Raw genomic sequence first — 13,393 nt, 5'->3', positions numbered from 1 at the left:
GTTCATTGGTTTATTTCTGGAAGTAGCCATTTTATAAAGAAAATGACATGAAGATTTTTAACCATAACAGGTTAAACAGAAAGACTGCTGGCTCATTGATTCTGAGAAAATGATTTTAAAAATTAAGCGATTCACCTGAAGTCAGATTAGACCCTTCTGCACCATCCCTGACTCCTCTCTCCTTCCCCACAATGGTCAACACGTCATGTTGTGCCACCTTGGCACTACTGACATTTTGGGCTGGATAATTCTTTGTTGTGGTGGGAAGGGATGGCTACTGGGTAGGCTGTAGGATGTTTAGCAGTATCCTTGGCCTATACCCCCTAGATGCCAGTATTACCTCCCACCCTGTAACAATCAAAAATGTCTCCAGACATTAATAAATGTTACTTGGGGGTAACTGCTCCTGGTCGAGAACCACTGCTCTGGACCAGTGGTCTCCAAACAGAGGTACACAAAACAATCCACCGGGGTAGAAAAATATATAGATGAGACTCTCCACTTATATTGATTTCCATCTTAAAAAATAAGATTTTTATCTTTATTTATATTTACTAGATGGCCTAACACTAGTGTTCCCATCCAGTCTCTATGTCAGTCCTGGGTCTCGAATGAATCTGATGGAATAATGAGGAAAGAATGGAAGCTCCATAGCACAGGCTGACATGGACTGCGATGTACTACAGTTCATGTGCTTGGTTAAGTGGATTCACTGATCACATTTGTTTTAAATGAATTAATCCTCATAAAGCAAAAAGGGGCTTAAAAAGATTCCTGTGAAGATACCTTGGATTAAAGATAACATAAGCATACACAAACAACAAAACTATGGCAGTGCCTCATTCCTATTTGGGTGTACTTTTCTTTTTTTTTTTTAATTTTATTTATTTATTAGAGAGAAAGAGGGCACACAAGCAGGGGGAGTAGCAGAGGGAAAGGGAGAAGCTGGCTCCCCGCTGAACAGAGAGTCCGATAGGCTCAATCCCAGGACCCTGGGATCATGACCTAAGCTGAAGGCAGACACTTAACCACCTGAGCCACCCAGGCACCCCTCCTGGTGTACTTTTCATCAGTCACATTACAATGTAGAAACAATTAAAATCTGGTAAGATATGACAAGAAATTCACCAAAACCTATCCAGATGACTTAAAATACAGATTTGCATGTACTATCATAAATGATGAACTTCATTTTAAGTATATATTGTACCTTCAGATATTAGCTAATAATAGCAGGACATGCATATAATTATAAAGAAACAAGCATACATATAATGAAGAGGTTAATGTTTAAATGATAGTGCCATTCTATGCAAAAAGTTTAGCCATCATTGCTCGAAACCAACACTGTCTAATAGAACTCTCTGTGATGATGAAATAGTTTCTATCTGTACTGTGCAAAATTGTAGCCAAACCATGTAGCTATTAAGCAACTGAAAAGTGGCTAGTGTGCCTGAACAATTAAAGTTGAATTTTAATTTCAATAATTTAAATTAAACAGTCATATGTGGCTATGGCTACTTTACTGGACAGCATAGCCCTGGACCACTAATAGATTATGCTAATATGCTATTATGCTATCTCAAAACATAAAGCTCCCAACAAGCAGTGCACTTTCCTACTTTTTGTCTTTGGCCATGTTATTCTCTATGCCTTGAATGTTCTCTCAACCTTGTCCACCTAGTAATAAATTCTTATTTTGAAGACCTACCTCAAATATCACCTTTAACTTTCCCTGACTACTCCTGACCCCACAAAATTAATTGCTGCCTCATGTCTGTTGCCTTACCCCTTTTATAGCCTTCCACTCCAGCACTTGGAGCTACCGGCTCATGTATCTGAAGTTCTAGCACTAGGAGTTCCTCAAGGCAGAGTCATTTCTCACTGGCTGATGCCCAGCACATAGTGAGTGCTCCGTACAGCAATGAATGAACCAACAAACCTTGATCTCCCCATTTAAACTGCAGTGCTCCTTCTACCACACCAAAAAAATGGCTCCAGAAAAGCCGACTGAAGGCTACTCTTTGCTACTTCACAGCGCCAGATGCTACTTCAATAGACAATACCATTTCTATTATTATCACTGTTTGGCTCTTTCAAATGCAGATGTCACAGTTACTTCTTAAGCAGGCTCAGAAAGCATTTATCCTTTGAAGGGCACAAAATGAAGGTGCGTGGTGGTGTTGGTCCCCTCTCTGAGGGGTCACCTTTCAAATACTGCAATGACTGCTCTGATACAGTCGTATGTCACATGTACTGGATTAACATTTATCAAGCTTTTCCCGTGTACTCTACACGCAGTTTTAGCTACTGAGGTACAAGTGGACGCCTCCCCTCCTACCCTCCCACTCAGAACCCATGTGAAACTGTTTCTCTTTATCATCTCTCATTAAATGAGTGTGACTTTGTTAGAAAGACCAAAGGAAAGGCTTTGACCATGCAATTGCTTATTCTGGATTTCATTTCTGAATTCTAAATTTGGCTATATTTAGCAAAGCTATAACCGTCATCATGCCCGAAGCCAGGAAGAAGACACCATTCACAAACCACCCCCTGAAAATCTGCAGTTGCCACTAAAAAACCGACTTCCCAGCAGGCAAAGACATCTGAAGTGGGAGGGATCAAATTGGTGTTTGCGTCAGAGAAGACCTCAGGTGCTTAGAACCAACCTCTCTGCCTGGCACTAACGCTCTCCAGAACCTCGCTGCCTCTTCTTTTCTCTCCAACATACCTTCCGCTCTGGTCACACATATCCTCACTCTCCCCCTCATCTACTCCTTTCTGTAACACTGGTCATCCCACTTCCCCACCTGCTTCTCCTTCAAGCTGCTTGCCTCTCACTGAACCTTCAGGCCCGCTCCCCTGCCCCCAAACACTATCCCTCCCTTGCCCCACGGTTAGCATAGGGCTCTTGCACAGATGGGAGCAGTGCATACTGGAGATCTATTCAACAGTTACTCCAGAGACCCAGGGCCACTGAAGAAAGCGAGCAGCAAGTGAACAGCCAGGAAACAAATGTAAAACAATTTCCTTCTACCATTCCTTCTTTCCTTGCCTCTGGAAGGGAAACTCGTACTAACCCAGATGATACCACTAGTCAGTATCCCTGAACTCATACTTTTTCACCACTCCACACTTGCATATACTACTCTCTCTGCTGGGAAGGCCTTGGGTAACCCTCATCTGGACCATCTGCTGGGCAATTTCCATTCCTGTTCAAACCACACTTCATCTCTAAACCCTGGCCCTCAGGCCCCTTCTCTTTATCACCTCATAACATCTTTTATCATCTACCATATATCAAGGGCCATACCAAGGGCTGGACACTGATCTTAGCTTTATTTGTTGGTCTATGAGCTCCTTAAGAGCCAGGCCCACATCCTATTCATCTTAGTAATTCTGGAATCTAATGCAGTTCCTGCCACAAAGAAGGCCTAATGAACATTCACTAAATGAATACATGTGTGCATCATATCAATACCAACACGATGTAATTATATGCTACACATGTGTGTATACAGATATACGTACATGTATACATATGTTTGTTTTAAGTATTTAAACCACACTACCTTGTGATGTTGGTAGAAGAAATTGTAAGTTTACTAGTACGGAAACTCACTCAGTTCTCATTAACTCTAGACCTGGATTCCTTCAGTGGAAGTAAGGAAACTGCTCTGATGGGGCATGTGGTCCACCTTATATAGAACTGATGCAGTTCTGGAAAGTGGTCTTGGATACAGCAGGTATTTAACAAACATTTATTATTTAAAGCTTAGATGTAAGGTCTCATATAGCTAAGGACATATAACAAAAGCACAGCTCTTCAGCCTTCTCTGAGCATTGCTCCAATTTTCCCATTGAGCTCATTCCAGAAGCTTAAACCAAATCTTCCCTTGACATCACATGCCCATGACCTCAGACATGATTAGGAAGTCATCATGGCATCCTCACTGAGAAAGTAGAGAAAATATCCAGCCTGGAGACAGCCATATCCCTCTGAACTCATGGTCTAGAACTTCACTTCCCCCAAACAAGCCCCAATGGACTAGTAAGTGAAAGCAGGCGAGCAGGGCTGATGCTGATGGGGAGATGGCAGCCCACGTATTCTCCTGTCTTACTCCAGCACCTCTTCCTCGGTGTTCCTGCATTCCTCATTATAAAGCATAGAATGATACCCATTTTATAGAAACAGGGGTGACAGGCAGGATGTGGTGCTGAAGAGTCTGTGTTTAAAGCCCACCCTCCCAAACTGCCTGGTCACTGCCCCGGCAACTCGATGCACAATCCTCATCATCCTTGGACAACTCTGGCTGGGACTGGTGGTTAGGTCCACACCTGGGGACTCAAAAAGAAGAGGGTGCAGGAAGGAACATGGTCACCCAAAACATGTGTTGACCCTTCAAGGAGCTAGTGAGGCTTCTGCAGAAAAATATCTGATTCTGTCCACCCACAACAGGGAAAAGGATTGCTGCAGATTGCTATAGCCAAACCAACCTTCACACCACCCCCCCACTCTCCCTTAACTACATATAGGATATAATGTTGCTGGCAAATAATGGCTACCATTCATTGAACACCTGAAAAATGTTAAATAATTCACATACATCGCCTCATTTGATATTCATGACCACTCCACAGGATAGGGGTTCTCAATCTTTAGCTTGCATCACAATCTCTCCAGAAATCTGTTAAAGCCCCACCCTCGTGGTTTATGGGGTGAGGCCTAATTTGCATTTCTAACAAGCTTCCATATGATGCTGATGCTCCTGATCCAGGACTCCATACTTTAAGAACCACTGCCAAAGGGAAACAGATTCAAGAGTTTTGAAATGTCTTATCCAAGGTTTCACAGCTAGTAAAGAACAGATGCAGAATTTGAACCTAGATCTGCCTGACTCTATAGACACTGCTGGTAACCATGCTATACTGTATGTGTGAATATTTGCCTAGTCTTACCAAATGCACTGGCAGCTCCTTAAAGGCAGACATCACCCTTTAGACCTCCCTATCGTCCCTCTCAGAACTCAGTGCTACCTTTTTTACTTAGTAGGTGCTACATAAATAATTTGTATACAGTCTCCTATATAGCCATATACTTCTAAGAGCCACAAATTCAAACTCACCTATAGTCAAAGAATATAAAGAGAGCAATATCGCCAGACCCAGTTTTACATGAGACTCTCTCCTGATGCTCTGAGTCTTGGCCCATGCTGTCTCCACACCTGGATAACTCCTACTCATTCTCTGGTCAGTCACTTCCTGCAGAAAGTAATTCTTGGCTCTCTAAAACTGGGGGCCATTGCACCCGAAGCTTGTCTCTGCGATAGCACATATCACTCTATTCTAACTGGCTGTTTTCCATCTCTCAACATAGTCTGTAAACTATAGTATCTAGTTTTATGTCATATCCCCAGGGCCTAGCACAGTGCCTGGCACATCAATAAATACACCATAACTGCTTGTTGAATGAATAAATGAATGCAGAGCTGCGAGCCCTAAGTTCCACGTAAAAATACCATAACGCATGATGTGCAGTTCTCAGGGATGAATTTCAGGGAAGAGGAGGACAGCCTAGATAACACAGACCAATTTTGCCTTTTCTCTTTCTCCCATCATTCAGACTCTGAAAACAGGCACTGCTTAGGGTAGCACCAACTACAGTAAGACAATATCCTAGCTGAACAAAATGCTCCTAGGCTATAAGGTCAGCAGAAGCCATTCAAAGAGAAGGAAAGAGCTCTGTGCCCCCTCATTCCTCCTGATTTCTCTCTCACGTACTCCTTCTCCATTTCTCCAGTTAAGGGCTTTGGCACAGGGATGAAAGACACAGATCAGACTCAAGGGTGCGGATCTGGCAGCGGGCACAGAAGCATCTCCCATCCTGCACCAAAGCCCACAAGGAAAGATCCAGAGGGACAGTGACTCAGGCCCCGGATTAAGTCCACCTAGAGCAGTGTTGAGAATGGAAAAGAGCAAGAATTTCACAAGGACATTAATTGTCAGATCTTTTTTTGTTAAGTGTTTTTAAAGTAAAGGCTTCCACCCTAACCCCAGAAAAATGGGCCCAAGTTGAACCCAGTACTTGCACAAGCTGAAAGCCAAACACAGCTTCTTCATCCTCTCAACCCACCTGCCTGCAACACTCACTGTGACAGGCATCTCCCAGGCCCAGATTAGGACCTCTGCTTCAACCTTAGCTTGCAAAAAGGCTCCTTCCCCAGCTAATAAACTGTCCCCCCCAAAACCACCATGTTGCAGTAACAGAAGCCTCCCCCTTCCCCCATCCCCCCTCTCAGCCCATAACACAACCTACAGCAGGTTGGCCCCATCCAATTAGTTTGAATAGCTTCATGCCAAGAAAATTGCTGCTTTTATTAAAAATAAAAGCACACAAGGCAGGCAATGGGCTGTGAAAAGTATGATTCTGGCGTAATTATGAAGGTCGAGGTTAAGGTTACCAAAAGATACATGCAAAGATTTCCAGAAAGCCTGGGAGACAAAAATATATATTTACATATCTATAGATAGATCAACACACATGGAGAGAATTTACACAGCAGATCTAAATAACATCTTCTCCAATAGAGGAAAAACAAAAATCAGATGCTCCTCTCAAGTAATTCTTTTGGCAAAAAATAAAAATAAAAACTAAAACAGGAGGAAGAGGGGCCTAGTAGACTGCTTTCAAAATAACCACATTCATCTCATGTAATTTCTGTTATCTTGGCTACATCCTGGGGACCTGATTACAGTTGGGTCAGGAAACAAAACTAGTAAAATCCACCAAGAGCTTGGCTCCTAGAAAAACATATTCCCATTCTCTGAAAATCTTCTCTTCCTCAAATGCCTACTCCTGGGAGTGGGAAAGTTGGGTAGAAGGAGAAACCCCTCTCTCTTCTTAAAGCTACTCCATCTCCACCCTTCAGCCCTCACATCACAATTTCAAGTTTAAGGAGGATGACAAGCCCAGCACCCTACATTTGATGTGAAGCTTTACACTTTCACACATGTGTTTTCTCATCTGATCCTTATAATTCAGTGAGGCAGACAAGAATTGGCTTGCCAATTTTTAAAAAAATAATAAAATAAAAGGCCACTGAGGTAAACAATTTCCAGCAACGTCCTTCCACCCCACAAGCCCTGTCACTTCCAAATCTCAGTTTTAAATTTCTCAAGGACAATGATTCACTGAGCAAGGGAAGGGGGAAGGGAGGGTCAACTGGTCAAAACCCATTCATACACTGAACATCTAGAAACCAGTCTTGCTGCATCAGCATAAGATTTTAATTCACGGCGCACTGAAAGAGTCCCACCATACCTTCCGCCAACACCTCGTCCACAGTGACCTGCTGTCGCCCAATGCCAAAGACCCTTCCGATGTAGCCACTGCCCAGGCCCGAGGTGCTGCCCCCACCTCCGCTGGAGCCGGAGCCCAGGCCAGAGCCGCCCTGCTCTCGCCGGGAGTCGAAAAACTTCTTCATCTTGCGAATAGGAAGCAGTAAAGCAAAATACCGACGGTTTCTGGATTTTTTTTTTTTTTTTAAGAAAACAAGAGATCCAAGGATTTCTTCTCGGATTTCAGCTCGGAGAGGAGCCACCCGAATCCGGCCGTGGGGGTGGGGGCTGAGGGAGGATGCCTATAGGAATATGCGTGTCAATCGCGCCCGGTCCCCTCCTCCTCAAGAGAGCGATTCGTGTAAGTTTAAACCTGTGATGACAGAAGAGAGAGAGGATGAATCAGTAACACACTTACGAATTCAGCCGCTGAGTCCTGGAGAGAGCAAAAGCCATCATCCCGGGGAAACGCTTCATGCATTTTCCTAGCAGAAAAACCCTAGGGCTGAAAACCCGGCAGAGCCCGGGACCCTGGTGCCCGCGGCTCGGAAAAAGGGAGGATTCGGCCGCCTCGGGCAGCGCCGACCGAGCCGGGAACTGCCTCCCCCTCCTCCCGGGTCTCTCCGCCACCCCGAGAGGCAGCATCCCGGCGGCACCCACTTGAGACAGCTCGGCGGCTGGCGCCCAGCTACCAGCTCTGCAACATTGTCACGACCGCCGGGCCGGCCTGCGACGCGGAGAAGAGGCGGCGCTGCAGCGAGAGCCGGGGCCGCGTTCGGCGCCCGCCCGCCCGCCAGCTGATCCCCGGAGCGCCCAGCGGAGACTGACCCGCCGCCCCTCCCCCGCGCGCGCTCCCGCCCGGCTCCATCCACCCAACCAGGAAGTGAACCGCCGCCGGAAGTGCCTCGCGGGACGGCGCGGCGACGGGCCGAGGTCGTCCTGTTGCTGCCGCTCAAGTCGCGACAGACGAGAAGGAGTCGTCGGAGAGAAGGGGACCCGGGATGGGGGTGTCTCAGTGTGGAGAGAGTTTTAGAAAAGAACTTTTATCGCCCGGCCCGCATGGCACCATGGGAAAGGTAGTTCGGCTCAACCCAGCGGCTGGACTACAACTCCCAGGATGCCCCAGAAGGAGTGAGCGAGGTGGCTGCGGTGGCCTCCTCGGCCTCGAAGGTGGTTAGTGGGGTGGTGCATTTGTGGGGATTCGGTTATTTAAATACATCCGGTAAAGAAACTGCCAAGGACTAGGAAACTGCTGCATGTACCACCCTTTTGGAGCCATCTTATTTGCGGCTTGACCTCCCTGCACAAGGGATTCTGGGGATGGTTGTTTCCGAAAGGATCGAGGCTGACACCTGAAGGACGCGGCTTAACCTGTTAGCCCCTAGCCTGTCCTGCGAGGCTTAACGACGTCACCTGGGCAGAAAGTGGAAGACAAGGGGTGATCGGGAGAATTTTGCTGGCAGTTGGTACAAGGCCACACCCGAACGCCAACCCCAAGTAAAACCAGTACCCTTCTGCCCGCAACCTCAAAAGCTGTTTTTGCTCCCAGTTGTTATTGAGAACTGCTCCGCGGTCAGCTCTGAGCTAGGCACTGTGAGAAAACTGTGTTTCGTCTGGGAATCTACACGCGAGACTCAAACCGAGAAACTTCAGGGGTGTATACGGGGCAGATCCTAGGGTACCAGCAGATCCAAATTGTTGGCTCTGATCCCAGACTTTAGGGTTTGGCTGGCGACAGTGACGCTTAATTCTTCCACCTTTCCTGATGCTGTGGGTGGGCCTGACCTTCACAAATCCCCTCACACAAAAACCCAAGGCTGACCTTCTGTTCTTTCTTTTTCACTTAAAGATTTCCTCCTTGATGTTTATTTTACCCTGATACCGCCTGAGTGCCAAAGTCCATTGGGTGGACAACGTGATTTTCATCTGCCAAATGCAGAAGATTTGGAAGGCCGGTTAGTACCCTTCTCCATCCCTAGATTTCCTGATGGGTGATGGTGAAGGTAGTTCCAAATCCCTGGCCCCCCTCCGCTGCCCCCCAAAATCCATGATTTTTCTAACCACATAAATATAGGTTATTTCTCACCTCCACCCGCTCTCCCTAATTCTGCGACAGCGCTATTGGCTTGTAATTTCATCCCAGAACGTTTTCAATAGACATTTGAGGAGAGGACAGAGAGGTACGGGGGGGGGGGGGGGGGGGGGGAGGGAGGACGGGGGGGGGTTCCTTGCCTTCTGTAATCTGAATGTTGAACTGAGCCCTGACTGAACTGAGCCGTGACTGCTGCTTCTTCCTCTCTTCTTCTCCCCCTCCTCCTCCTCCTTTCCCCCCGCCTCCTTTTTTCAAGTGGTGCCTTTGTAGTTAAGCTTCCTGTGTAGAGACAGCATTTTTTCTTCCAGAGGGAGTCAATGTTGTCGCCTCAGTTCACAAATTCATGCAGCCACCTCCAGGGTGGAATGCAGCACCTGCTAAAACATTCCCTCAAAGGAAGCCCACAGAGGCATGTTCTCTGCACTTTCCTTAAAAGGCTAGATTTTGTCTTAAGGAAGTTTGGAATAGACCTTAAAATAGATGGGAAAGCTCATTGGAATTAGATTCATTGACCTCCATCTTTCATCTATTGATCTTGGCTGACTTTTTTGAAGAAGTTCTGTTGGGTCCTAGAATCTGTTGCTATCTCAGTTTTTACTTTTCTAGACATTCCTGTTACCAGACTAGGCCAGACTTATGCAAATCCCAACTATCACTTCCGAGGAACAAAAACTTGTTTTTTTCTGATAGGATTAAGGCAGCTAACAAGCATCCACCTGATGCTTTGAGGAAGTTTTGTTTTTTTTTAAAGAAGCAAAAGAAAGAAAAAACATTAGAACACTGGGTTTCTTGCTTTCCATTCTTTCAGAGACTAATAACAATCATAAGGACAAAACTCCAGTTTTTAATCCTTTACATATAATAAATTATTTGATCCTCATAACAACCCTATGAAATAAGGTAATATTAATTGTACTCATTTTTTAGATGGGGGATCTGAAGCACAGAGATAAATGAGTTGCCCAAAGTCACACAGATAGTGACCGGCAAAGCTAGCGCTCAAACTCAGACATTTTGGCTTTACAGCCCAGTGTTTAACTAGCTACACTAAACTGCCTACTTAGAAAGAAAAAATATAAACTGATTAAAATACTAGAAAATAGTTAGAAACATCTGCAAGTAGCAAGGGACCAGGAGACAGGAAATATCTGCCACTCCATAGCTGTGCCCTAGACCACTTGGATCTCTGGACCTATTTTCTCAGCCATAAAACCAGTGCCCTCTTACAACTCTTAATAATTTTCTTGTTCCTGAGTGCAAAATAATCACAGATCAGCCACCATAATCCCAAAACTTTTACCACACTCCCTTTCTTTGTAATTTGCTCCACGCTTTGTTGTATTCCTATTCCACTTTTCATGTATATTGTCACCTCAAGTACTCAAAGTCAGGAACAGTCTTCTACTTATCTCCTTGGGCATTCAATACAAAAGTTTATTTGGTATGTGTCCTTACCAGTATTTAAATAAGCCAAATAATTGACTTCAAATTAAATGTGACATGTAAGAGAGCAATCTGATAAAGGTAGAAAAATTGATTTCAAGTATTCTGGACTAGGTAAGCTTTTGAACTTAGTTTAGGAGATACTATGGATAAATACCTAATCAAAGAGAAGGGGAGGGCGCCTGGGTGGCTCAGTAAGTTAAGCAGCTGACTCTTGATTTGGGCTCAGGTCTTGATCTCAGGGTTGTGAGATCAGGCTCTGCGCTGGGCATGGAGCCTGCTTAAGATTCTCTCTCTCCCTCTGTTCCTCGCCCCAACCCCTACCCCATTAAAAAAAAGAGAGAGAGAGAGTAGGAGAAGGGGAAAAGAAAGTGACATTTACTGTGTATTTTCCATATGCCAGTTACTGTATTAAGCACTTAACATATCTTGTTTAATCCTCTTGTATGCATCTCTGCAAAGTAAATACTATTATCTATTATATTAAAGTAGATACTATTATACTATTATCCCCAATTTTATAGATGAACAGTGAAGATTTTGTTAGTAGCAGAGGGATGTGCATGGTTTGTTAGGTTAGGAGAAAATGATTTGCCCTGTGGTGTGGCTAACTCATGTCACAGTAAACCCAGTTATGGCAATGTATGGTGCATCCTTAGAGGAAATCAAAGGGAAGGGGACCGACTTTAACTAACTACCTTAACTAAGGCCCGCACTGTGTTGGATATTTAATCATATCATTCAGTCTTCACAATACACCTATGAGGGGCGCATTACTCTTAATTTTGTCAATGTCGAAACAGGCTGAGCCAAGTTAATGTATGTTAACTATTGTTACACAGAGCCTGTAAAGGGCAGAGGCAGAATCAAAACCTGACTGACCTCAAAACCCTCATCATTTTCACTACACCATGTAGCCATTCTATATTGCCAGCTTTTAGTCCAGTGGAATTTATTAGGGATACAGATTATCAGGCCCCATTCAGATCATTAACTATTGGATTACTAAATAATGAATGACTCAAATGCATCGCTTAAGGGGAAGAGCCATATACTTTTTTCTACACTTTTGGTTTAACATTTTAAAAACCTTTTTTAATTTAAATATCTTTCCTGTTCTTCTGAGGTATAATTGACATATTTATCATTGTTGTATTTTCTCCAGCACTAAAAATGGTACACAGGGATACGGTTTTCAGAAATTTATTTTCAGCAACTCCTTAGTGCTTAAAAAGAGAGCAGGGAGCTAAAAGTGAATAAAATATAATCCTTTCAATGTACGTCGGTTGCCGTAACAACGGGCAGCGGAGTCCATCGGCAATGGCCTCTAACTTTAAGAAGGCAAGCATGGCATCATCTGCCCAGCGAAAAAGGATGAGTCCTAAGCCAGAGCTTACTGAAGAGCAGAAACAGAAAATCCGGGAAGCTTTTGATCTCTTTGATGCTGATGGAACTGGGACCATAGATGTTAAGGAACTTAAGGTGGCAATGAGGGCACTGGGCTTTGAACCCAAGAAAGAAGAGATCAAGAAAATGATAAGCAAAATCGATAAGGAAGGGACAGGAAAAATGAAATTTAGTGACTTTTTGACTGTGATGACTCAGAAAATGAGAAAGATACCAAAGAAGAAATTCTGAAAGCTTTCAATCTCTTGGATGATGGTGAAACTGGGAAGATATCATTCAAAAATCTAAAGCGTGTGGCCAAGGAGTTGGGTGAGAACCTCACTGATGAGGAGCTACAGGAAATGATCGATGAGGCTAATCGAGATGGAGATGGAGAAGTCAATGAGCAGGAGTTCCTGCGCATCATGAAAAAGACCAGCCTTTACTAAAATCAGTCTCTTCTTTTCATATTGTGTGAAACCTGGGTTTTGAGAACATAAACTATTTTCTCCTACTGACCCCCTGTATAACTTTAATAACAATCTTGAATCTCTCTTAGGTATTTGAAAGTGTTCTCTGACATTTAAGTTCTTTTTAAGGTGACCTGCTGATTGCTTCAATTCCCCAGAGCAAAACAAAAGCACATTAGGGTGGTGAAAAGGGTCTTAAAGTTTTCACCCACCTGCATTTCTGCCTTGTATCACCTCACTCTTGTCATGCATTTCCACAATGGTGCCACCCAGAATGACTTTTTAGACAAGCACATGTTGTATCCATGCCACCAGAAGCAGGAGCATCTCCTTGATGTTTCTAGTTATAACTGACACCTGAGTGCCGCTCTCTCTTTTATAAAACCCAATGAACTTACGTGCATTTGGATGTGTGTTTGTGCTATTTGTTTTGCCTTAAAAATAAAGCCTTCCTTATTTAAAAAAAAAAATATATATATATATATAATCCTTTCAAGGAATTTAAAATATCCTGTAAAATTAAGTGTATTAAACGACGGGAACTAAAACTGATAAGAAAGGCCCAATCGTAGTAGAAACAGCTAGAACGTATTTTGGTAGAGGCAGGGGCAGCAGTCCCCTTTCACCAACCATCCAGCTGATTCTGATTCATATTCAAGTTTGA

General features: G+C 44.2%; 1 protein-coding gene and 1 pseudogene across 17 annotated transcripts in view; one reads left to right on the top strand and one right to left on the bottom strand.

Moving 5' to 3' along the window:
- AAK1 (AP2 associated kinase 1) overlaps positions 1 to 8,171 on the bottom strand; it is a 170,407-nt gene extending 162,236 nt beyond the window's left edge. For 3 of the 17 annotated variants that reach the window (XM_027622269.2, XM_027622258.2, XM_027622266.2), the window contains exons 1-2: positions 7,999 to 8,169; positions 7,322 to 7,711 (exon numbers count right to left, since the gene is read on the bottom strand). In XM_027622269.2, coding sequence (XP_027478070.1) covers positions 7,322 to 7,484 — 163 coding nt within the window. In that variant the 5' untranslated portion in view covers positions 7,485 to 7,711; positions 7,999 to 8,169. Of the gene's footprint in view, positions 1 to 7,321; positions 7,712 to 7,756; positions 7,961 to 7,998 lie in introns of those variants that run through there. The other 14 variants (XM_027622261.2, XM_027622262.2, XM_027622270.2 and 11 more) reach the window with 8 other exon arrangements.
- Positions 8,172 to 8,348: 177 nt separating this feature from the next.
- On the top strand, positions 8,349 to 13,176 carry LOC113937653 (annotated as a pseudogene).
- The last annotated feature ends 217 nt before the right edge of the window (positions 13,177 to 13,393 follow it).

Source organism: Zalophus californianus, chromosome 8 (assembly GCF_009762305.2).
Source record: "Zalophus californianus isolate mZalCal1 chromosome 8, mZalCal1.pri.v2, whole genome shotgun sequence".
NCBI classification, from domain to species: domain Eukaryota; kingdom Metazoa; phylum Chordata; class Mammalia; order Carnivora; family Otariidae; genus Zalophus; species Zalophus californianus.
The sequence above is the reverse complement of the archived record's forward strand: the minus strand, read 5'-3'. Positions and strand labels throughout refer to the sequence as shown.